Below are 21,824 nucleotides of genomic sequence, written 5' to 3' on the forward strand. Positions count from 1 at the left end.
GCTTTGGTTTACGGGAGGTTCGCAACATGCGGAGTGCCTCAATGTTTCCGGGGGTGAAAGTAAGACGTCATAGTGTCAGCGCACGCACATTGTCAAAAGTCCAGCGTAAAAGGAAAGGCGTGAAGTTGAGAATATACAAATTCTCCAAGTTCTGTAAGACCTTTTACCAAACGATCCAGTCAACATTTTTTATCATCACTTTTTGAGGGGTGGAGGAGATGTCTGGAAGAACCTCCTTTTCACACCTGGGTGACCAGCGGTTCCCTCGGATGCGCATTTCCTTCGAATTCAGCACTCCGCCCCTCGTCACCCATCAGAGTCCCATTGAGATGATCATAGGCGCCCCCGACAGCATAATAATCCCCCTCGGGATCCAGGTTGCCCTCTTGCGCCTCTTCCCCCCCCGGGTCCTCGTCCTCCCGAGGCAAGCTGGCGATACGCTCGTAATGGGATCGATCCTCGCATTCCGTCTCCCGGCGGTAGAAGTAGCTGAAGTTGGACACGATGACGGGCACCGGTAGCGAAATGGTGAGCACGCCGGCGATGGCGCACATGGAGCCCACCAGTTTGCCCCACACCGTCTCCGGGTGCATGTCTCCGTAGCCCACCGTGGTCATGGTGACCACAGCCCACCAGAAAGCGTGCGGTATGCTGACGAAGGCCGTGTCGTCGTGGTCGGCCTCGGCGAAGTAGATGGCGCTGGAGAAAAGGATGACGCCGATGAAAAGGAAAAAAATGAGCAGGCCCAGCTCGCGCATGCTGGCCCTCAGCGTTTGACCCAGGATCTGGAGACCTTTGGAGTGACGAGACAGCTTGAAGATGCGGAAGACGCGCACCAGCCGGATGACTCGGATGATGGCCAAGGAGGTGGCCGGGCTGCTTTCGCTTTCCTTGGCCAGCTCCGTCCCCAGAGTGACGAAATAGGGCAAAATGGCGCTAAAGTCGATGATGTTCATCACGTCTTTGAAGAAGCCCATCTTGCTGGGACAGCAGGCGAAGCGCACGATGAGCTCAAAGGAGAACCAGAAGATGCACACGGTTTCCACCACGAAGAAGGGGTCGTGGAAGACGTGGGGCGGCGGCGCCGCCGTGCCCGACGTGTTCTTTCCTTGGGGGCGGTGCCTGGGAAAGTAGTCCTGAGCGGACGACAAAACAACACATCAGAACATTGTGTGCGCATTTTCCAATGGACCTTCGTCGCTACCAAGGCAGCTAATCGTCCCGTCCACACACACACACACATGCGGAAGAGGTCATTTTGGACTGCGCTCTAGCCACTCTTAAAACCAACTGCTTTTATTTTCGTTATTTCTTTAATTTTGAAGGACCTTGCAGGATCCATTCAACAAATTCAAACAAATAGCAGGACAACGTGAGACGAGCTGCAGCGCGGGTCACCTTCTCATCCGACTCATTCCCAAAATGTTTGGCAAACGTAGCAATCGCTTTCCGAAGCTCGGCTAGATCTCCCGCGATCCCGTCCTCTCAGTATTGCGACGACCGCGACCTCAGTTTGTTCGCCATCTCATTGGCTGTCACTTTCGGCAGTTGACATTTGCGGCCTGACATATCAATCCTAGCTGGCCCCGATCCCTCTGGCGCCGCACCCGTCTTTCCATTTTGCCTGACGGCTAGCGACGCATTCGCGGACCGTGGCGATTAGCATCCAAGAAGCCGGCGTGAAAAAGGCGCGATTAGGCCACGGGCGTTTTTTTCGCCAAAATGACATTGCGTCGTTGCTCAGCGACCGCGTTTCCCGACCAAAGATGCGCATTTGGTCCGCGATCGTCGGCGCCGAGGGCTCTCCTCAAGCTAAATATAACCTTGCGAGATGTCTGAAGAGAAATCCGAGAGCATCTCGCTATGGCGCTTCCCCTCCACGTCCGTATTCGTCGGCGGCCCGTCGCCAGAGTTACCGTAACTTCCCGAAAGCGGAGGCGAGCGGCTTGATGCCGTCGCCCTGAAAGAATGCTCGAACACGACCCCGCGCATTCCACTTGTCCGGCGAGCCCTTTCGGTCTTCTGTTCTAAGCCGGCAGAAGACCTTGGTGACGGCGCGTGACCTTTTCGCTCCTTTGGTTGCATCCGGGGCCTCACACCCTTTTCTCCTTTTACACGTTACGAAATTCGGGCAATCCGAGGGAAGAGCGTCACTATTTTGGAGAGTCGACGTAAGAAACGCGACCAGCACTCGCGCTACTTTAGCTAGCGCGCAGTAGCGCTAGCTAAAGCGCTACCGTGCGCTTTAGCGCTCCCATCCAAAGCCACGGTACCTGCGTCGTCTCTTTCTCAAGGCGGAAGTCCGGCAGCGTCTCCAGGCAGAAGATGAGGATGGACACCACGATGACCACCACGCTGACGATGGCGACGATGCGAGCGGCCGACGACGACTCCGGGTGCTCAAACAGCATCCACAGTTTTTTCTGCATTGGATTGGAGGGCAAGGGCCTCTCTTCCTCTTTGGAAAAGCCTTCGTCGTCCTTGAAGCGGTTCACGACGTCCTCTCCCAGCTCGTAGAAGCGCAGCTCGTCCATGAAGATGTCCAGGGGGATGTTGGCGGGCCTCCGAAGTCTGCCGCCTGACTGGTAAAAGTAGAGGATGGCGTCAAAGCAGGCCCGGTTGCGGTCCAAGAAGAGCTCCTTTCGCACGGGGTCAAAGTAGGGCCACCTTCTCTGGGGGTCGCCCAGCAGGGAGTCCGGGAACTGGGCTAAGGTGCGAAGTTGGGTTTCGTAGCGCATCCCAGAGACGTTGATGGCTAGTCTCTCGCTCAGCGCCCAGCCCCGCCGCGTCCTCTTCTCGCCGTCTGCTTTTTTCATCTCCGCCGCAGCTCTTTCCACGCCGCCCGGCTGCTTTTTGCTGTCTTTGTGCATTGCCTTCGGTGTCCCCGGGGTCGGGCTGCGACCTGAAACCAGAGTGACGTCCCACGAGGGGCTCGATTAGCGGTGCTCGTGGCTTTAGGAGGAGAAAAGGTGAGAGCGGAATTGGGGGGGGGGGGGCAAACCAAAAAACAATCCACGCAATTGATCCCAGTCAGAAAAAGTGGATTCAACTCACCGGAAGCCAACTGCAACTATTTGGTTGTCGCTCTCCCGTCGCTGAGCGGGCTCTCCGTCATGGCCGTCAGGGAACATCAACAATCTTGTTCGCCCGTCTTGCCTCGTGTTTGTCCAGTCCCAAAATTTTTCGGGAATGCTGTTCTGAAGAAATCCAATCTCAGTCCGGCCCCCGCCCCTCTGCTCCACACACACACACACACCTCCCATTTTAGCGATGGGGCAACACGACCTCCAGGCTCAGCTCGAATGTCACGTCTGCATGGGAGCCCTTTGGCGTTGGCTTGACGAACCTTGGCCGGAGTCCCTCGCAGCCCGCCTACGGGATCCGCTGCGGAGGGGGTCCCTGGCACTGATCAACCCCAAATAAAGTTCAGATATTCCGGGAGGATTCCCGACCACCGAGAATTGCCTCAACGCAGCCGCGTCCGTCTATGAGGGGTGTGCGCACTTTTGCAACCGCATATTTTTTCGGCCACATGCAAAGGAAGACAGAGGTCAGCCAATTTTCTCCCCCATTTTATTTAAGTTCATCGCATTGCAGCAATTTTTAACGTCTCTGGGAGGAAAAAAAACAAACAAACAAACAAAAGAAAAGCATCTCATGACTTCCAACCAGTTAATTCGTTCAAGCTGCTATGGAGATTGGTTTCACATTAGTTCGTATTGACATTCATACATTTTAAGTCTCAGTAGTAGAAATCTGTTCAACGATGACACTTTTCTTGATATGTTTCTATTTTCTCTCTCTTCAAAATATAAAAAGATAGATCGCAAACATCCCCTTGAAACATACTCTGTACAGTTCCGGATGAGTTAGCGCCTTTCGAAAATAAAATGCGGAAACCCCAGCGTCCACTTTATCGTCCCGTTGGTCCGCCGCGCGGTCAGGTTCGATCGACTAAACAATGAACAAACATCTTTGATCTTTGGAAAACCTGCGTGGATGCAAGACGTGGGTCCGCAAGATGCGATGGAAACCAATGTGATGACGGGGCGTCTTTCCGACACGCTCCCCCAAAACGGTCGGTGTCAATCGGAGGCATCGCACGATCAAACGGGCAACCGGACAAAAAATAGATTTGTGTTTTGGTTTCTTTTTTGTGTGTGTTTGCACCCCGAAGTTCGCTGTAAAGCATACAGGAAAGAAAAAGAACCCGTGATTCGAATTGAAAAAAGAAAAAGGACGTACGGCCGCCAGGGGGCAGTATTACACACTAAAAACAGCGACATCTTTTCTTTTTTTTTTTTTTCCCCAGGACCTGAACGACGATAATGATGCGGCCAAAATGTGACGATTAAACCACAAAGGAACAAGTCTTGGCCTTAAACACACACTCAGACACACGCACACACACAGACGTTGGTGAGGAGTTTCTGCATGCGGCGTTTTGACCCCGTGACCTCCGCAGTTCCGTCTTTCCAGATGAAAACTGCGTTGAAATAAAAACCCAAGCAATCAGTGCCGCTGTACTGGAGGCCCAATTGACGCTTTTTGTTTCAATCAGAGCCAACGCGGACCAGGTCGGATGCGTCGCGGCCCATGCTAGCTAGACCATCTCCCCAAAAAGACGACGGTACTAAATAAGACAGGCTACCTTGACACACTCCGAGTGTCTTGTCATTTGCCTCTGGGAAGGAAGACGTTTTTGCTCGACGACACAGAAACACTGGTCAGTGTTTTGTTTGTGGAGATTTAGGAGCGTGTGCTGAGTTTTGTTTGTTTGTTTTCTATCCACATCACTGTTGGGTCTTCACGACTTCAGTTGATCAGAAATAAAAGCGCCGAACAGCGACCGCGCGGCCGCACGTGCCATCAACACAACCTGAGTCCTTAAAAAACAAACTTTGGAACGACAGTCGCTTCCATGCAAACCTGAAATCTCGCCTGACATCACTTTTGATTAAACTGCGAGATGAGATAGATATAGCTATCTATATATCTATATCTATATATGTGTATATAGATATAGATGTATAGATAGATAGCTATAGATATATGTTGCACCCCAAAGGCCAAAGAATTCTGACACCAATGACAATGTTCGGAAAAAAAAAATGAGGAGAAAGGAATGGAATGGGGAAAGCTACTCCGCCCGCTTGGCCCTGCAACAGTCAGCTCTCAACTTCTCTTGTATTATTGCCAAAGGGGGGGGGGGAAGAGAGAAGTAATGCAGTGAAAGAGTCTTACTGAAGCAGACAACGTACGGAGAGCTTTTTTTTTTTTTTTTTGAATTGCTGCTGCTGCTGCCGCTGCTACGGTCACCGTGCTAACTTTGCACGCAAGCTAACGGTCGGCAAAGTCTGGGATGATGACGACGGCTGATGAGATTCTCAACTCAACCGTATTTATCGAGCACTTCCAAACAGATGTTTGCATTTCCAACCACGTTGCTCTGGATGCCAAATTCCGGAATGAGGACGGGAGGGCAGCAGAAGCGGACAGATTTCATTCCACAAAACAGTTCCGGGCGTACGTTGCAACCACACACACACACTCACACACACGTTTCAAGATTCACATTTTTTTTTCACCTTTTCAAAACAAAATATATCTTCTCTTTCATTAGAATCTCTCTTTTTTTTCAAACATGAATTGCATATAACATTTTCTTTTCAACTCTTTTTGTATATATCTATGTTCTTGTATCTCTAGCACCCTTGTCTTCAACTAAGGGCTTGCAGAAAAGACAGTCATGCAAAGGAGTCATGCTGGTAAACAAAGTTAGAAAAATGCACCCCCCCCCCATGCCACCGCCGCCCCTCGTTTGTTGAAGTCAGGGTAGTGGTGGTGGTGGGGGTGGGGGGGGGGTATATCCCTTGCCATCCATGCATGAGGATGTCTTCGCTGTGTCTCGGAGCCAACTGTAGTCAGCCGAAACTTGTCCTTTTTTTTCCCGCCCCCCCCCCCCCCCAGGATTTTTGTTTTGTTTTTTTCATGGCAAATTTTCACATTGTGCATCCGTTATGACTTTTTCTCTCATTCCGTCCAATGCCATAGCTAGATTTGTTTTATCAAAATATATACTGTAGATTTGTTCTGTCTCTCCCTCTTTTTATTTTATTTTGGGGGGGAGGATGTGGGGGGGGGGGGGGAACGCTAGATCTAGACTCTGTCCGTTTCTGCTTGTTTCATGACATCGACTCGCCAGTGAAGTGGCCCGCTGGCGGCAACAGGGACATTCTGGGCAGTATTCATCTGCGGCTTCTTGTGCCTTGTTGGCAGTGTAGGCCTTTGTGTGCGCTAGCGGCGGGGGGGCTTGGTCAGATTGGTTCCTTTAATCATAAAAATAAAATAAAATAAAAAGTATCCTTGTGGCAAGGGGGGGAGGGCTGAGGAGGGGTAAGGGTGTGATGTCCATTCCTCCTCCTCATCACACTTGCGATCGGACCAAAGACCGACGAGAGTCGTCCGGAGCTCCTCGAGTGAAAAAGTTCTCCTTTCGCTTCCGTGTGCTTGATTTGACGAGGATGCGAGCGGCTCCTTTCTGGACGATGTGGCGAGAAGGCGGTTGGGGCGGGAGCCTCCTTCCTCCTCCACCCCCGTTTAGAGTACATGAGCGGAAAACGTCAGGAGGGGCTCAAGGTCAAAGGGCGTGGAATGCGGATGCTGCTACATGGGTTACGCTAGCTTTTCAATCGGCGCCTTTTCGAGGAGGGAATGGAAGACAACGTTTCGGCGGCGAGCGCTAAACTCCACCCTGATGCGGCTCGTCGGCTCGAAGGTGAAGACGTCGGTCTCTCGTGGACCCGCCGGGGGTGTTTTACTCGGAACGGAACGGAAGGTCGCGACCTCCAAATGGTCCAAATGTCTCGCTCTTCCGTCAGCTCGAGTGGTTTCCCGGCCAAGTGATGCTACAGCGTTAGCAGAGATGCTACATTGCTCATTCAGTCCCTTGTGAGGACAAGTTTGTTTTGGTTGCGGAAACATGGCCGTGGTGATGTTTTCCGAGCGACGTCATCTGGAATGTGTCGTTAGGGAGTCCCCCCCCTGCCCCGCCCCCCCTTTTCCCAAAGTGTGTCAGTGCAATGTGCAGTCAATCGGCCCAAAAGGGGTGGAAGAAAAAAAAATGCAATCAGCGGAGTTCCGAGAGGCTACTTTGGTAACGACGTGAGCAGGAGCAGAGCGTGTGAATTTTGGGAAGTGGTGCTTTAAAGGTGAGCCCCCCCCCCCCCCCTCTCTCTCTGGTCACCCAAAGATCTCCTTTCAAAACGTCCATCCACGTCACGCTCGCCGCTTATGTGGCTCCCTCCCGCCGCAAATATGTGTGAAGCGCTTAAGGGCTCCTCGTTACGCAGAGAAGGCCGACGCTAGAAACTTAACACTGTGAAGACAAGAGCAGAAAGTCATGAATAATCCCACTCATCCGACAATCAATCAATCAATCAATCACTCAATCCGAGAGGAACGCGAGACGATCCGATTTGGTGCGCGTTTTGCGTTCGAGCGGTGCCGCGCAACGGTGCGCTAACGTGACAGGAGAACCGGATGGAGTTGAATGGAGAGCGGGAGGCCAACCCGGGGCGCGGGGGCTCTTTTGGCTCTTGACGGCTTTGCTTTGGCACGGTTACCTCTGCTCTACGGTTTGATCCAGGAGGAGGTGGAGTTTGCATTGAGGTCCTGCTGTAACAGAGACCCTTCCATCTTATACCAGTCCTCCGTCAGAGGGGAGTCTGGGCTGGGCGCCGGGGCTGCTGCCTCTAGTTTGTTGTCAACAAGGGGGAGGGGCGGGGCGGGGGAGGGGGGGGTGTTGAAAAGTTTGGAGGGAGTGCCAAGGGGGAGTGTTTGGGTTGCAGGTTGGCGGCAGCGGTGGTTTGATTGCCATGACGGATGGGTGAAGGCGTCGGGTTGCCGTGAGCACAAAGAGGATGGCAGAAATTAAGGGGGTGGGGGGTGGGGGTCGGGCGGAGGATGGCAGAAATTAAGGGGGTGGGGGGTGGTGTGGGGGGTGGCGGGGGTTCATGTGGCACAAAGGAGAAAAGGGGGATGCGATATGGGGGGGGAGGAAATGACCAAATAAGGGGGAAGAGGGGTGGGGGGTGGGGGGGAGAGAAGTGACGAGAAGTAAATTAATGCATGGTCAACTGTCTGAGTCCAGAAGACAGAGAAAGACCTTTCATGAGCATGGATGGACGCCGCGCGACGGACAACCAAACGCACGGACGCCGATGGGGAAATGGAGCGGGCATCGAACGAGGAACAAAGCTTGGCGAGACGCGCCGAAAGCTTGGCGGGACGCAAACGAGAGCGGCGAGAGCGAGCTAGCGTGGAGGCCGCCGCGCCGTCCAGTCCGCCGAGCGACCAAAGTTCGGTTTTCGGACGTACCTTTGCGCACGTTCCCGTCGGCGGGGCGGAATTCCCTGGTGTTGAGCAGGAAGCAGGCGCGGTCCTGCTGGTAGCGCTCCCGGGTGGGACCCCGCCCGATGGGGCTCCTCTCGTCGGGGCTCAGCACCTGGTCGATGGCGGGGCAGTCTTCGTTGGCCAGCGCGGCCGAGGCGGCGTCGCCGTTCTGCTTGGAATCTGCGCGGGAGGGGGGGGGGGTTGAGTGTGAAAATCGCGCGGAAAACTAGCAAAGGCGGGCGAGAATTTGCCCAAAAAGGAGCTGACCTCTGTTGATGTCGATAATTTCTTCCTGGGCCAGAGGACAGTCGCCCCCCATGCCCCCCGAGCCCATCACTCCGCCCAGGACGTTTCCCAGCAGCCTTTGCGGCGAGGCGGTGGCCATGGCCAGGGCGTCGGGCTTGCAGTAGTTGGGCGAGCCCGGCTGGGGCGCTCGGGGGATGTGCTTGTTCTTCTTCTTGGGCAACTTCTGCTTGGCCATGGCCAGCGAGTAGTACATGCCAAAGTTGTTGACGATGACGGGGACGGGCATGGCGATGGTCAGCACGCCGGCCAGGGCGCACAGGGCCCCCACCAGCATCCCCGACCAGGTCTCCGGGTACATGTCGCCGTAGCCCAGCGTGGTCATGGTCACCACGGCCCACCAGAAGCCGATGGGGATGTTCTTGAAGTTGGTGTGGGCGTTGGCCGCCGGGTCGTCCGGGTGGGCGCCGATGCGCTCGGCGTAGTAGATCATGGTGGCGAAGATGAGCACGCCCAGCGCCAGGAAGATGATGAGCAGCAGGAACTCGTTGGTGCTGGCGCGCAGCGTGTGGCCCAGCACGCGCAGGCCCACAAAGTGGCGGGTCAGCTTGAAGATGCGCAGGATGCGCACGAAGCGCACCACCCGCAGGAATCCCAGCACGTCCTTGGCGGCTTTGGAGGAGAGCCCGCTCAGGCCCACCTCCAGGTAGAGGGCAGGATGGCCACAAAGTCGATGATGTTCAGGGTGCTCTTGAAGAACTCCACCTTGTCGGGGCAGAAGATGACCCGCAGCAGGACCTCGATGGTGAACCAGACCACGCACACGCCCTCCACGTAGGTCAGCCAGCTGTCCGTCACCACCTCGTAGACCGTCTCCTCGCGCGTGGTGCCGCCCACCGTCACGTTCTCCGTCTTGTTCAGGATGGTGTTGAAGGCCTCGTGCGTCTCCATGCAGAAGGTGGAGATGGAGATGAGGATGAAGAAGAGCGAGCCGAACGCCACGTACTGCAAACAGGAAGCGGCCCAGGCGGCCGAGGCGTCAGTCGCCACCGACGAGGACCGAATGCGCCGACGGCTCGCGGCGGCCATCGCTGGCCGTCTTGCGGACTTGCCTTCAATCGTCTCGGGGGGGGGCCAGACTGGAGTTTTTTCTTTTGTTTGCAGGGGTACAAACGATTCTCAAATCCATTTTCCCCCGCTGCAGTCCGTTTCGCGTGCGTGCGTGCGTATTTATAGATGCGCTATACTTTTTGCTTGGTCAAATAAATAATAAAAGAGTCGCGGCCCGCAGCGCAAAAAGCGGAGGAAGGTCATTCCCACTTAAGTGCAGCCCAGAGATCCCGTTCGGGAGCCTGAGTGCCTCGCGCACATTGTGCGGGCACCGCGTCCTCCAAAGAGCCCGAAAGCCATTTGGGCGGCGTCCACGGCAAACGTTTCTTCATAGAAGCCTCGAGCTCACGGGGGGGGGGGGGGGGGGGGGGGGCATTCAAATGCTCCACTATTTGGCAGACAAAGAATTCGGCTTCCTTTTTGCCTCTCCGTCTCCTTTTCCTCTAGCTCTTTTCTCCTCTGCCATGTCTGACCTACTTTCTCAGATTGCTGCAGTGCCCCCCCCCGTCAATGCCCCCCATCCCTATTGCATTTGCGTCCGAATTTTGCAGAAAATGACACAAACAAAAAAAAAAGAGCAAAGCGCTTGAACTGCGTAAATCCGCGTCAACTCTTGCCGCAACACCCTCGGACACCGGCGCCGCCGATGCTATTAATATCCGGAGAAATCAAACAAAAAAGAAGCGCCCGAAATAACGCGGCGTTCAGAGAGTTACTTTTTGGTCCCGAATCCCACTGAATTCTCAGGAGGGCAGCGCAAAGGAGAGGAAGGGAAAAAAAAAGATGAAAAGCAAAAGCAGCCGCCAAGCTACAGAAACACACAAAAGAGAACCGCGTGGCAAGGCTACAGTAGCTATGCAGGTGGAGTTGGGGGGGGGGGGGGTGCATGAAGGTCAAAGTTGATGTGGACAAAACGCGTGATGAGAAGGGAAGTCGAGATCAAGTCGAGATCAACGCTGCCGCCATCCAGGCCGCGTTGGTTTTCGTTTTCCAACACGGCGGGGGCCAACTTGAGCCGAGTTGGATTTGCCACGGCGTTGACCGTTTGCGGCGGTCGTTCGCTTGGACGTTTTCAGCAAAAGTCAGAATGCGACGGCCGGAGTGGCCATAACGTGTCACGCGGAATCGGTCGTTTCTTCCGAATGAACCGCGGGAAAGAGGCGGCCATGTTTGAAAGTGGGATTCGATTCCAAACGCTTTTCGTGTCGCGGGACGTGATCACAAACGTGGACGGAACGGAGGCGCCGCTGCGGCGGAGGACGTGCGACAGAAACAAAGTCATCTCCCGGACAAAACGCCAGCCAGACAAACGACAGTCGAGCATTGAACCCCCCCCCCCCCTTCTCTTTCTCTTTCACACACACACACACACCGTGCCGCATTGAGGGGATGTCGACAAAAGAATTTGGAGGACGATGATAAAAAGGAGGAGTTGCAATGTGTCATACTTATTTATCTCCTATGTACCCCCCCTCGCCCTTCCATCCGCCCCCCCCCCACCCCGCGCACATCATGAGCGTGTGCATGTGCTGCTGCGAATATACGATCCGCCGGTGCGCCGCTATCATGCGCTCCATTCTCTCCAGTCAAGCCCGACGCGTGCGACACCTGCAGCCAGAACGACCTTCAAGGCCCGACGGAGTCGCTGTTGCGCACTCCGCTCTCAAATTACATTCCAGGAGATCATCAACATACATTTCAAAAGGTTGAGAGTCAGAGAGAAAAGAGAGGGGGTTGATGTTGATTGTGTTTGGATGGCAAAAGTGAAGGGAAGGGGGGAGGGGAGTCGGGTTGAGGACGACAAAAGGGGGGTAAGCGGCGGACAGGGTGTACGCGATGCATTTGCGCACGTGGAGACGCGCCAGGCTCCTCCTTCACGGGACCCTCGCGGCTGCCGCGTTGACTGCGGCAGCATCCGGGAGAGCTTTATCATGACAGTATTACACACACAGAAGCCCCGAGCCCCTCCTTCTCCCATCCCCACCCCCAGCCCGGCTCCCGGTCGCCATGGCAACCGCTGCGTTAGCCTCCGCTTTCAGGCGCCGAGGACGGAACTGAGCCAAATGGCGTTGGGCAAATTAGCCAGCCGCTCCCGACGCGTCCCGAGACGGCGACCTTGACAAAGATGCGCCTCGGCGTCCAAATAAGAGACCGAAGACACCGGGACAAGTCGGCATCCGCAATCTTCCCCAAACGTCAAGTCACGTGGCGGAAACGAGACACTTTCAGTGAACCGAGCAGGCGCCGGTGACGTCTCGTGCCGGGCGGAGCAATTTCATGCGCCTCGATTTCCCGAGATCAAGATCAAATGGGAACAATCAACATGCTCCAAACAGTCAAAGCGGTCGTGAGCCGAGAGGAAATTAGCAGCCGGGAGAGAGGGGGGGGGGGGACATTTGAACCAAAAAAAAGAGTGTCCCGTTGTCTCCCCTTTACGACTGACTTTCCCAACACGCGCTCGCTCGCGACGTGCGTTTCTCCGACTTTCCGAAAACCTTCGCGTACGACCTAGCCGCCGATGCTATTTGGCTAACGACGCTTCAAGCTAAGGATGAAAGAAGGAAACGCTCGAAAAACCTCCGCAGCAAAAAACATTTCTTGCCCGCGTCGAAGCGTAACACACGCGGAAGACCGAGATTGAAACGGTTGGGCCAACGAAAAGGGGGCGAGTGGAATTTCAAAAGGCAAGACGGGCGGCTTCCTTCAGGACGTGGGGTGCTAACGAGCGCATTCAACTGCCATTAGATTTGTCCAAATGACTTTGCTGACAGATCGCGTTGGCACTGCCCCGCCGCCCCCCCCACCCCCTTCCTGCTTTTTTGGCTCAACTCCACCGCATGCCAAGACGCCTTTGCCTCGTGCACGCGGCTTTGTTTGGACTCCGGATGGCTTTGCCACCGAGATCCCAACGCGCGCAGCCGTTGACGTTCAGAGATTCCCTGAATGACTCAACTCCTCGCCGGCTCTCTCTCCTGCGCGCGCACGCACGCATACATGCCAGCGGATAACGTCACAGCCTTATCGGCGCTGCAGTATTCGCAAGCCGACCCCCCCCCCCCCCACCGCCGTTGCATTTGCACTGCGGTCCTGTCAAAACGTTTGCGAGGACAAGCAAATAGTAGCAGTGAGCTGCACGTGTCCTTTCCGTCTCTCTCATCTGCTTTGTATTCAGCGCAATTACTGCAGCATATTATGTGCACTTGTCCTTGCGACGCAGCCCCCCCCACCTCACATCCCCACTCTCCCCCCTCTTTCTCAACCGATCCCTCCTTTTCTTTTCGAGCTCCATCTCTGGCGCTCACTCGCTCTGTCGTGTCCGACACACGCCAAAAGTGACGGTATGGCTGCAAATCGGTGGCGTTTGAGGAGGCTTCCGGACCGCGACAAGAAGATCTTTGCTTGTCCGGGGGCCACAGCGAGCTTGAGCCTGGGGTGGGAGCACAAGTTACGGAGAGTCTTTGTTGACGGCCATTTATTTTCACCAAGACGTTGGAAGATCAAATGAAAAATTGGGGGGGGGGGCGGGTTTGGGGGGACTCAGAGTATGTGGGCCACGCTTTCAAATACAAATAGAGGCCGGTCGGCCACCCCCGATACGCCGTCACCCGGCATAGCCCCCCCAAGAGGATAAACGCTTTGGAGAGTGACTCCAAATGCGACAGAATTTTGCGATTTGCGACAGAAAACCTTAAGATCAGATGCGGGGTGGGGGGGTCCAAAGCGGTGAGTCATTGGCGGCCGCCGCAGCTCCGACAGGAGGCGCGATGGAGAGAAAGCAGATGGCCGCGCAGGAACTGACACATGGCCGTCCTCCGGGCGACCGACTGCCAACGCGACCGATCGCCAATGCGACCAATCGCCAATGCGCCCGATCGCCGGCTTTATTTGACTTTCTAACCCCAAAGATGTCAGAGGGATGAGAACCGTGTCTCTTTTCGAGAAGAAATTTCAAACCATATGGATCGGAGTTTAGGCGCCCATCAGCCGATCACGCCTCGCACCCCCGCAAGCCGCCGTTGCTTGTCCGGGGGGGGGTCCCGAGAACGAGAGCTCCGAAGTGACTGGAAGCAGAAGGTTGAGTCAGCACTTAAGCAGCAAGGCCAAATTGATCTCGGTGCAGAGGAGCAGGAGGAAAGTACATGCCGATGACATGAGCGATACTTACGATACGATGAGCGATACGATGAGCGATACGATGACGTAATTTTTGATGCAAAATTTGGGGATTTTGTTTTTTTTCCCGGCTGAGTCGCATGTTTTGCACCGGACGCCGACATTGTGTCCATTCAGACTTTGAGCTTGTATTACACGCGTCAAACCCGGCGATGCTTTTGCCGACCGAGACAGAAATGTAAGCTCGCCCCCCCCCCACCCTCCCACCCCCACCTTTTTGCTGCGTTCAGAAGCGGCCCACGGAGAGCGGAGCACGCAAGGGAGCGGGAGGCGCTCTCGACGAGCCGCAAGTGGGAACGCAAATACAAGCAAAAGGAAGCGCTGTTTGATTCCACAACGCTTGAGCGCACGTCATTGAAAGCCATGTTTGCACTCCAAGAAGACAAAGCCTCGCTTTTTAGGGTCATGAGGGCTGTTTGCCTGCAGTGCAGCCGGGGGGGGGGGGGGACACAAAGCAATAAAGATCGCACCACCACGACAACGTTTAGCCCGTGCGCAGACCGGATATGAAGGACAACCCCAGTGCTGATTTGTTTTGTTTGTTGAACGGCAAAATTGACGCTCCGGCATAAAAGGAGATTTGATTGGTTAACTACATGGACAGGGGAGCCCCTTTTGGGAGTTTCAACCCCCCCCCCCCTTCAATAAATGAGCGAAAAGTGCATCGTGACGGCGGCAGTGTGCGGAGTATATGGGATACATATTTATGCTGGTTTGGCGATCAATAACATTTGATGAACAACAACAACAACAATGACGGCAGCTGCTAGCGGCCTTTCAAAGCCGCACGCATTCACCGTCACAGACGCGACAGTGGAGACGGCGAGGACCCCAAGTGGACAAAAAGAATACACTGCGCCTCAGCTTGCGGATTTGCTGTTCAAGCGGGCAACATTTGCAGAAAGGCGTTTTTTGAAGTGAAGTCAAGACGACGCTTTCGGATGCGAATGGCGTCGTCCTTTTGGAAAGGGTGAAAAATCGCACGCGCCCCCGCCGTCAAAGTATTTTCCGGCCTTTTCGACCCCCCCCGCTCCACAGAAGATAATCATTAAACGAGCAATCGATGAGCTCGGGCATGAGATTGGATGGCTGGAGCCTTCAAAGATAATCAGAGGTGCAAAGACGAGCCCCCCCTCTCCCGCCTCCAGTCACGTGTGTCACATCCTCCTTTGCCTCCCCCCCCCCCACCGCACTCCATTTTCCCATGCACCATCTCTCTCCGCTCTCTCACCCCTTCTCCATTTCCCTCTCGCGCTGTCTATCTGTGCGCCCCCCCCGCACCCCCACCCGCTCCCACCCCAGCAGCAGCAGCAGCACCCTCTGCACCCCCCCCCCCCCTCTCCGGCATTGACTGCAGCAGAAAAGCCAGCATAAGATGCGTGTGTGCGCGCGTTGCTACGGTACACTGACAACACATGAAACGAATTTGCGTGTTTATGTGCGCACGTTTCTCTCCAATGAACACATTGATTGGTTTGATTCCCCCCCCCCCCCCCCCCCTACAATGTCCCTCCTCGCGTCTCCCTCTGCCACTTGGAACATCTCCATTCCAAAAGGCAGAAATGCATGTCGGTTACAATAGCCGCCGTTGCGCTCTGCAGAATCACCCGCACGCACGCTCGCTCGCCACTTCAAGAGGGAACGGCCGCTATGGCAGCCGCCACGTGGAAGCACCACCGCAGCCCGCCGTCCCAAACCCAAATTGGAATCGCGCCGCCGGACGACCGTTGAGGCGACGAAGCCGCACGAGCCTAACCGTGAGGCTGGAGGCGAGACCGCCGCCACCCTAAGCGGGTCGGAATCCGGCACGCTCGGATTTGGGCTGAGCAAATCCCCACGCCAGGGATCGAGGAGGCGCTAAACTCGAGCGCAGCAGATCAGCGCCTTCCGTTCTTACTAAAAACGGCAACGCGGGTAACAAAACCGTCACGTGGCGTCAAAACGGACGACGGGGAGGCCGTCAAAACAAAAAAAACATATCAAGGAGCCACGCGCCCGAATGAGCGGCGATGGCGGAAACTCCAAGCGGGTGTCGGGAGTCGGGCGCCGGCGGTTGGTTTAGTTTTTGTCGGTAAAGCGGCGAGAGGGTGAACTCACCCGGGCGTACTTGGACGAGTAGGGGTCCTCGAAGAGCGCCCAGATCTTGGGCTGCCAGGTCTTCCACCAGCCGGCCCTCCTGGCGTCCTCCTGCAGGCAGAGTCTCTTGAGGTCGCCGTCGGCGCCGCCCAGCGCCGGGTCGTCGTCGGGCGCCTCGGGCTCGGGCGTCTCGAAGCTGTCCAGCGCCTCCTCGGCGTCCCGGTGCTGGCGGTAGTTCATCCAGCAGCAGGCCTCCACGTCGGTCTCGTCGATGCCCCAGAAGGCCAGCTCCTCCTCGAAGAGCGGCCCGCACACGTCGTTGGGGCAGTGCAGCTTGCCCGTGCGGTAGTAGTTGAGGATGAACGAGAAGACGGACGGGTGGCGGTCGAAGAAGAACTCGTCCAGTTTGGGGTCGTAGTCAAAGTTGCTGAAGGCGTCCGGCTCGGTCAGCCACGACAGCCGCGTGCCGGGCAAGGTCTTCAGCGTGCTGCGGTACGTCTCGTGGCGCACCCCGCCGCAGTTGATGACGATTTTCTCGCTTTCCGACGGGCAAGTCATGTCGGCGCTGGAACATGCTTTGTTGGACGACTTGTTCCCACCCTTGCGCCCTTTGAAAGACGACACGCACACCGAACTGAGCATAGAGGACCGGAGGGGGGCGGCGGCGGCGGAGGAGGAGGAGGAGGGCGGGAGAAGATGAGAGCGACCGGAGGGAGGCGGAGGAGGAGTCTGCGGGAAAGACAGAGAGGAGGGGGGAGGGGGGGAGGCAGAAAAGGGAAACGCTTTAGCGCAACGTGCGGGATTCTCCGCCGTGTCAACCAGCACGTCAAAAAAGGGGAAAAAAAGGTCACCAAATAACCTTGGGATGTGCACTGGCTGATTAAGAAAAAAAAAAAAAAAGCCCCCACTCCGTTACCGTGGCTGCGCCAGCCTCATGCATGACCAAAAAAAACAACTGAAAACTCTTTTCATCACAGTCAAAGAAAGCCGTCGACACCCCCCCGGCCACATTTTTGCATTTTCCCACCAACAATCTGACGTCTATTGAAAACATCCATCCGTCCGTTTAGTAGGCGGGGACACCCTGAACCGCTCGCCAGCCAATCGCAGGGCACACCGCGACGAACAACCATCCACGCTTACACTCGCACCTTGCGACAATTTAGAGTGTTCCGTGCACCCGCCATGCATGTTTTTGTCACGTGGGAAGAAACCAGAGTACCCGGAGAAAACCCACGTGGGCACGGGGAGAACACGCAAACGCCACACAGGGAGGCCGCAGCCCGGATCGAAGCCCGCACTGCTAAGTCGGCAAAATAGGGTGAAAACAACACAGCAAAAAGATTTCACAGAAAGTCTGCTTGCATAAGTGCGCACACCCTAAATCGGAATCAAGCTCGTGTCATCACTTTCGGGGCGTAATGCAACAAATATCGCACAAGTCTTGATAGTGTGCAGTCGTTCTTCAGTGGGCCAGCATCAAGGTCCCCCCCCCCCCCCCCGGTTTGGACAAGTATGCAGCCCGCCCCCTTCGCTATACTTGTCCCCTCGTTGTTTGATGATGAAGGCACTTAATTGTCCGACACCATTATGTCCCCCCCCCCCTCACACACACACTCATGGCGCAATCTCTAAATTGATCCGACTGATGCTCGAGTCGGCGCTCCTTCAAATCCTAATTAGGCCACCGTGCAAATGCGCCGACACACTCTTGTGAGTGAGCGAGTGAGAGAGAAGAGTGCAAAACTGGTGAGGAAAGGCTCCGGATCCCAAACCTATCCGGTGACGTGAGGTGCCGCAGCACCGGGCGCGAAAGCGGATGTGCGTGTGCGTTAATTGGTTCTCAGGAGTGTGGCGTGTCCGTGCTTACGTTACACACACTTTGGATTCATGCCATGCACAATTAGGTCGCGTTCTGTCACGCGGCGGTGTGTTACCAACAAGATCGGAAAAAAAAACAAATCATCAGACTCATTCCATTTGGATACAGTCTGGACGGACGGCAAAAGAAGACAATCGGGGGGGGGGGCAGGCAGAGTGAGGTGAAAGCTTTCAGCCCTTCACAGAGCACATGCGCGTGTGCATCCGCGTTAAGCGCCACGAGAGTCAAAGTTGAAAAAAAAAAGAAAAAGATAACAACCCCCCCCCCCTTTGAAGGCCCTCATCACCCCTGCCTGCTTCCTTTCTCTCTCCGTCTCTCCTGCACTTTCCCTTCCTCGCTCGCTTGAAGGAGAGACGGTCGAGACTTTGGTCAAAAGAGTCTCAAGTTTCCAATGAGGAAGTCGGCCGCGCGCTTTTGCCCAACTTGGCGTCGCGGCGGAGGGAAGGGAAGGGAGGGCCGGAGTTCAGCACCGCGGAGAGTTCCTCTCCGGCCGGCTTGGGTTGGGAGTCGAATCGAGGGCGGACTTGGAGGCTTTTGCTTGATTTGGGCTTTGGGGGGTTTTTTTCGCTGGCAATTTGGGCTGCCAACCAGTTTGCCCTAAGCGAGCCGCTGCACGTGAATGCCGAGGAGGGAGGACAGGTGTGAGCTGCAGGAAGCGCACAAAAGGGGACGCGGAGCGGCTCTTCGACGCATTGCAAACTGGCGCAAATCGGGGGGTGATTTCCCCCCCCCCTCTCTCTCCCCGTCTCTTTAGCTCGCCCTCTCTCCTTCTCCTGCAGCATTTCCTGACTTGGCCACCGTGTACTGCGCCACCCCACCCCCACCCCCTCGCCAACCCAAGCACCCCCCCCACCCGCTTCCGACCGAGTGGCACGCTCACCTGGCCCAACGCGCCAAGAAACGCAGCCTGGGGAGGGGAGGTGTGTGCGTGTGTGGAGGGGTGGGGGGTGGTGGAGGCAAGAAAACGCTTCGCCGGAGGAGTGCAAACACTGCGGCGAGAAAAGAGGAATGGGTTGGTGCAGATAGGGTGGGCAGCGCGGGATTATGGGATGCATCGACTGCAAAGGGGAGGGGAGAGGAATTCGGAGGAGTGCTGACTATGCGGAACTAACCTGGCTGTTGGCAGGAGAAGCCCCAAAGAAAAATCACGGAGGGAAGGGACAGGATGACGGGGGGGGGGGGGGGGGGGGGGGGGAGACATTAGGGGACAATTGTGTAAAGATGGCAGCAATGAATGATTGTTAAGTGGTTAGAGAGGAAGGAAAACAAGCATCTGGTGTGTCAATGCAGGAAATACTCGTTGTCATGCATGCATGCACGCGTGCAATTGATTTGTTTTTCCATGCCCCCCCCCTTCTCCGCCACCCGCTCCCTCATCAAAGGATGTAACCACAAGGCGTCATGCTGTTCCATCCAGATCACTTCTCTCGCTCCTCTCCTCTCCTCTGCGACACCATTTTCGGTGCGCTGGAGCCCTCTGCGGGCGAAACGGGGGAAGTGCAGCCAAGCACTGCGGTCAACTCCATCCCTCAATGCGCCCCGCCTCAAGTGTCTCTTTTGAACCTTCCTCATGAACGTTCCTTCATCATTTGAGATGGAGGATGCATGCAAAACGCATTTCAAAAGCATTTCTTTCAGAAAGAAAATGACTCGAAAAAGCGTGCCTCCCCCCACTGCCAGGCAACCGATCTAAACACAACACACTCCTGTGGAGGGGAGGCTCTTGATGCTTGTGGAGAAGCCCTCCCGCTTTTGACCAGTCCTAAGATTTCATGACTGCCACGTGTGGAAACACGACGTGACATTGCAATACGGGTTCATATTGCGTTGGTGGAATGTGGATTGAGCGGCAAAATCCACAAAATCCAAAAATCCAGTTTTGAGCCATCTCAGGTTTGCTCAAGAACAACGGCCTTTCGGCGTGATGAAGCTCACAATGATCCACTTTGAATTTCTTATCAACATGACAGAAACACAAAAAAAAAATTATTTTGCCAACTGTGGCAAAAACATTTCATTCATCCGTTCTGCGCCAGACATCATTTTTGTTTTTAAAAAGTCTACACACCCCTAGCCAAGTGACATGCATCTATGTAAAACCTTTCAGAACTTGGTCCACCATGAATGTGACCTTCAATTAAATTGCAAAAAAATATTACATGAGTGTAGGGAACACCTTCGGGGCTCCAAATGGACTGGTAACGTAGCCCCTTTCAGCCTCTCAAGCCAAAACCGAGGGCCGGGAGAGAGAGAGAGAGAGAGAGAGAGACGAGCCAACGGGGGATATAAAGGGGGACTGGTCTCGCGGGTTTTCAAAGGAGCTGTTCGGACACCACAGCAAGACGCCAACATCCAGCTCCAAAATTCAGTCATCTGCCTCGAAAACAGATTTTCTCACTCTCCCTCGCGCATCCTTTTCAGCCACGGCACATCAACTGCCAGGTGGGCTCATTTTGGGTGGAAGCGAGCGGAGGATGGGGGAATAGGGGATGGGGGGGGTGTTTCTGGGTTACCCTCAGTCTAAAAATAGCACCAGCTGTAGATTTATAATGCAGGACCAGTGAGTGAGCGTGCGAGTCCGAGAGTGAAGGGGTGGGGAGCAAATGGAGGCAAGCGAGTCGAGAGCGTTACGGGAAAGAGGACGGACGGAGCCAGTTGGCAGGCAGGAAGTGACGGGAGGAAGCGAGCGAGCGGCGTTATGAAACCACAGACTTGACGTGAACGCGTGTGTGTGTGTGACATGATGCTGCGGAACGCAGAAGATGGAGCAAGTTGGCAGAGGTGACGCGGCCGAGACATTCAACTGCCAAACCGAGACTTCCTGGATGAGGTCCGAGCCAATGATGGACACTCAATCCATCCTTGCCCATGTGTGTGTGTGCGCGCTCTGATATCATTCCCCTGTCAAACGTTTCCTCCCGGGCCTTGACACCACACACGCAATCAGGCGTCAAGGCGTGCAGGAAGCATGGCCAAATGCAGCCTACAGCACATGGGGGGGGGGAAACACCCGCCACTCAAATATACCGTGTATATATATGCACGCACACACACACACTTAGGCGCCGTGCAACAGTGTGGTGGTGGTAGGGGGGGGGGGGTCGTGTGAATCGAGCAGCGGCAAGGACAAAACGCGACTTGTTGAATGTGCCAAATGGAGGCTCGCAATCCGAACGCCGCCGCCGCTAATGACGCAAACGCTCCTAAATCAATCGCACGCATGCACGCTCAATTAGCGGACACGGTTAGTACTCACTTGGCTCGTGCAGGTTGCGTGCGCCAAACCCAGAGAGAGAGAGATGGGGGTAGGGGGGGGTCGGGTTCTTTGTTGGCGGAGGATTTCACAGCGTATCCAGTTGCTCGCACGACGTCAGATCAATCTTTTTGGTGGGGGGTGAGGGCGGGGATTTTTTTTTCGCCCACAATTTTTGGAGAGGTTGTCCCAGTGAATGCAGAAAAGCGGGTTGGTTACTTGGATGGAAATGAAGCAGGGGAGGGGGGGGGGCGCTCTTGTCTATTTGGAGTATTTTTGCGTTCGTCGGCAGCCAGCATCGGTGTGTCCGTCTTCTTGGCCAATGTTTCAATGGAGGTGCAGGCGGGCTCCGTTCGCCTCGCGCCCTCTCCGTGTGTTCCTTGGGAGGAGCGTCACCTCCCGCAAGAGTTCCCCTCCCGCAGACGACACATGTGGGCGGATTAGAGGCAAGACGGAAAGGGTGGCGGGCGGTGGCGGCGCGCTCAGACGCTCAACTTCGGCAAATGACGCCAATTGAGCACCGAAATGAAATTGGGGGGGCGAGAGCGCCGCGTAGCGGTTGCGCCGATGGCTCGCCAGGCTGCTTTCTTTCTCTCGCTCCCTTGGACGGATGCACAAACACCATTTTGTCGAGCGACAGCCACGCGGCAAAAAGCGACATCCACTGGGCTCTTCCAATACTCCCATTGCCTC

At 55.4% G+C, this 21,824-nt stretch overlaps 2 protein-coding genes across 2 annotated transcripts; both read right to left on the reverse strand.

Annotated features, from left to right (window-relative positions):
* Nucleotides 1–199: 199 nt before the first annotated feature.
* On the reverse strand, nucleotides 200–2,894 carry LOC127603310 (potassium voltage-gated channel subfamily A member 7-like). The gene is made up of 2 exons (XM_052069489.1): nucleotides 2,274–2,894; nucleotides 200–1,136 (listed from the first exon to the last, which is right to left on the reverse strand). The coding sequence occupies exons 1-2, from the start codon at nucleotides 2,868–2,870 to the stop codon at nucleotides 240–242; spliced, it is 1,494 nt and encodes a 497-aa protein (XP_051925449.1). The 5' UTR covers nucleotides 2,871–2,894; the 3' UTR covers nucleotides 200–239.
* Nucleotides 2,895–3,556: 662 nt separating this feature from the next.
* On the reverse strand, nucleotides 3,557–21,734 carry kcnc3b (potassium voltage-gated channel, Shaw-related subfamily, member 3b). Its single transcript, XM_052069402.1, is given in 7 exon segments — nucleotides 3,557–7,378; nucleotides 7,626–7,754; nucleotides 8,380–8,574; nucleotides 8,662–9,348; nucleotides 9,351–9,642; nucleotides 16,018–16,725; nucleotides 21,135–21,734. Coding segments are annotated over 5 exon segments (1,917 nt in total). The 5' UTR covers nucleotides 16,639–16,725; nucleotides 21,135–21,734; the 3' UTR covers nucleotides 3,557–7,378; nucleotides 7,626–7,632.
* Nucleotides 21,735–21,824: the final 90 nt, after the last annotated feature.

Source organism: Hippocampus zosterae, chromosome 7, assembly GCF_025434085.1.
Source record: "Hippocampus zosterae strain Florida chromosome 7, ASM2543408v3, whole genome shotgun sequence".
NCBI classification, from domain to species: domain Eukaryota; kingdom Metazoa; phylum Chordata; class Actinopteri; order Syngnathiformes; family Syngnathidae; genus Hippocampus; species Hippocampus zosterae.

Coding starts and splice junctions, on each gene's coding strand:
- LOC127603310 (XM_052069489.1), bottom strand. CDS start 2,870: ATGCACAAAGACAGCAAAAAGCAGCCGGGCGGCGTGGAAAGAGCTGCG. Junction 1,137..2,273: donor TTGAGAAAGAGACGACGCAG/GTACCGTGGCTT, acceptor TCGTCCGCTCAG/GACTACTTTCCCAGGCACCG.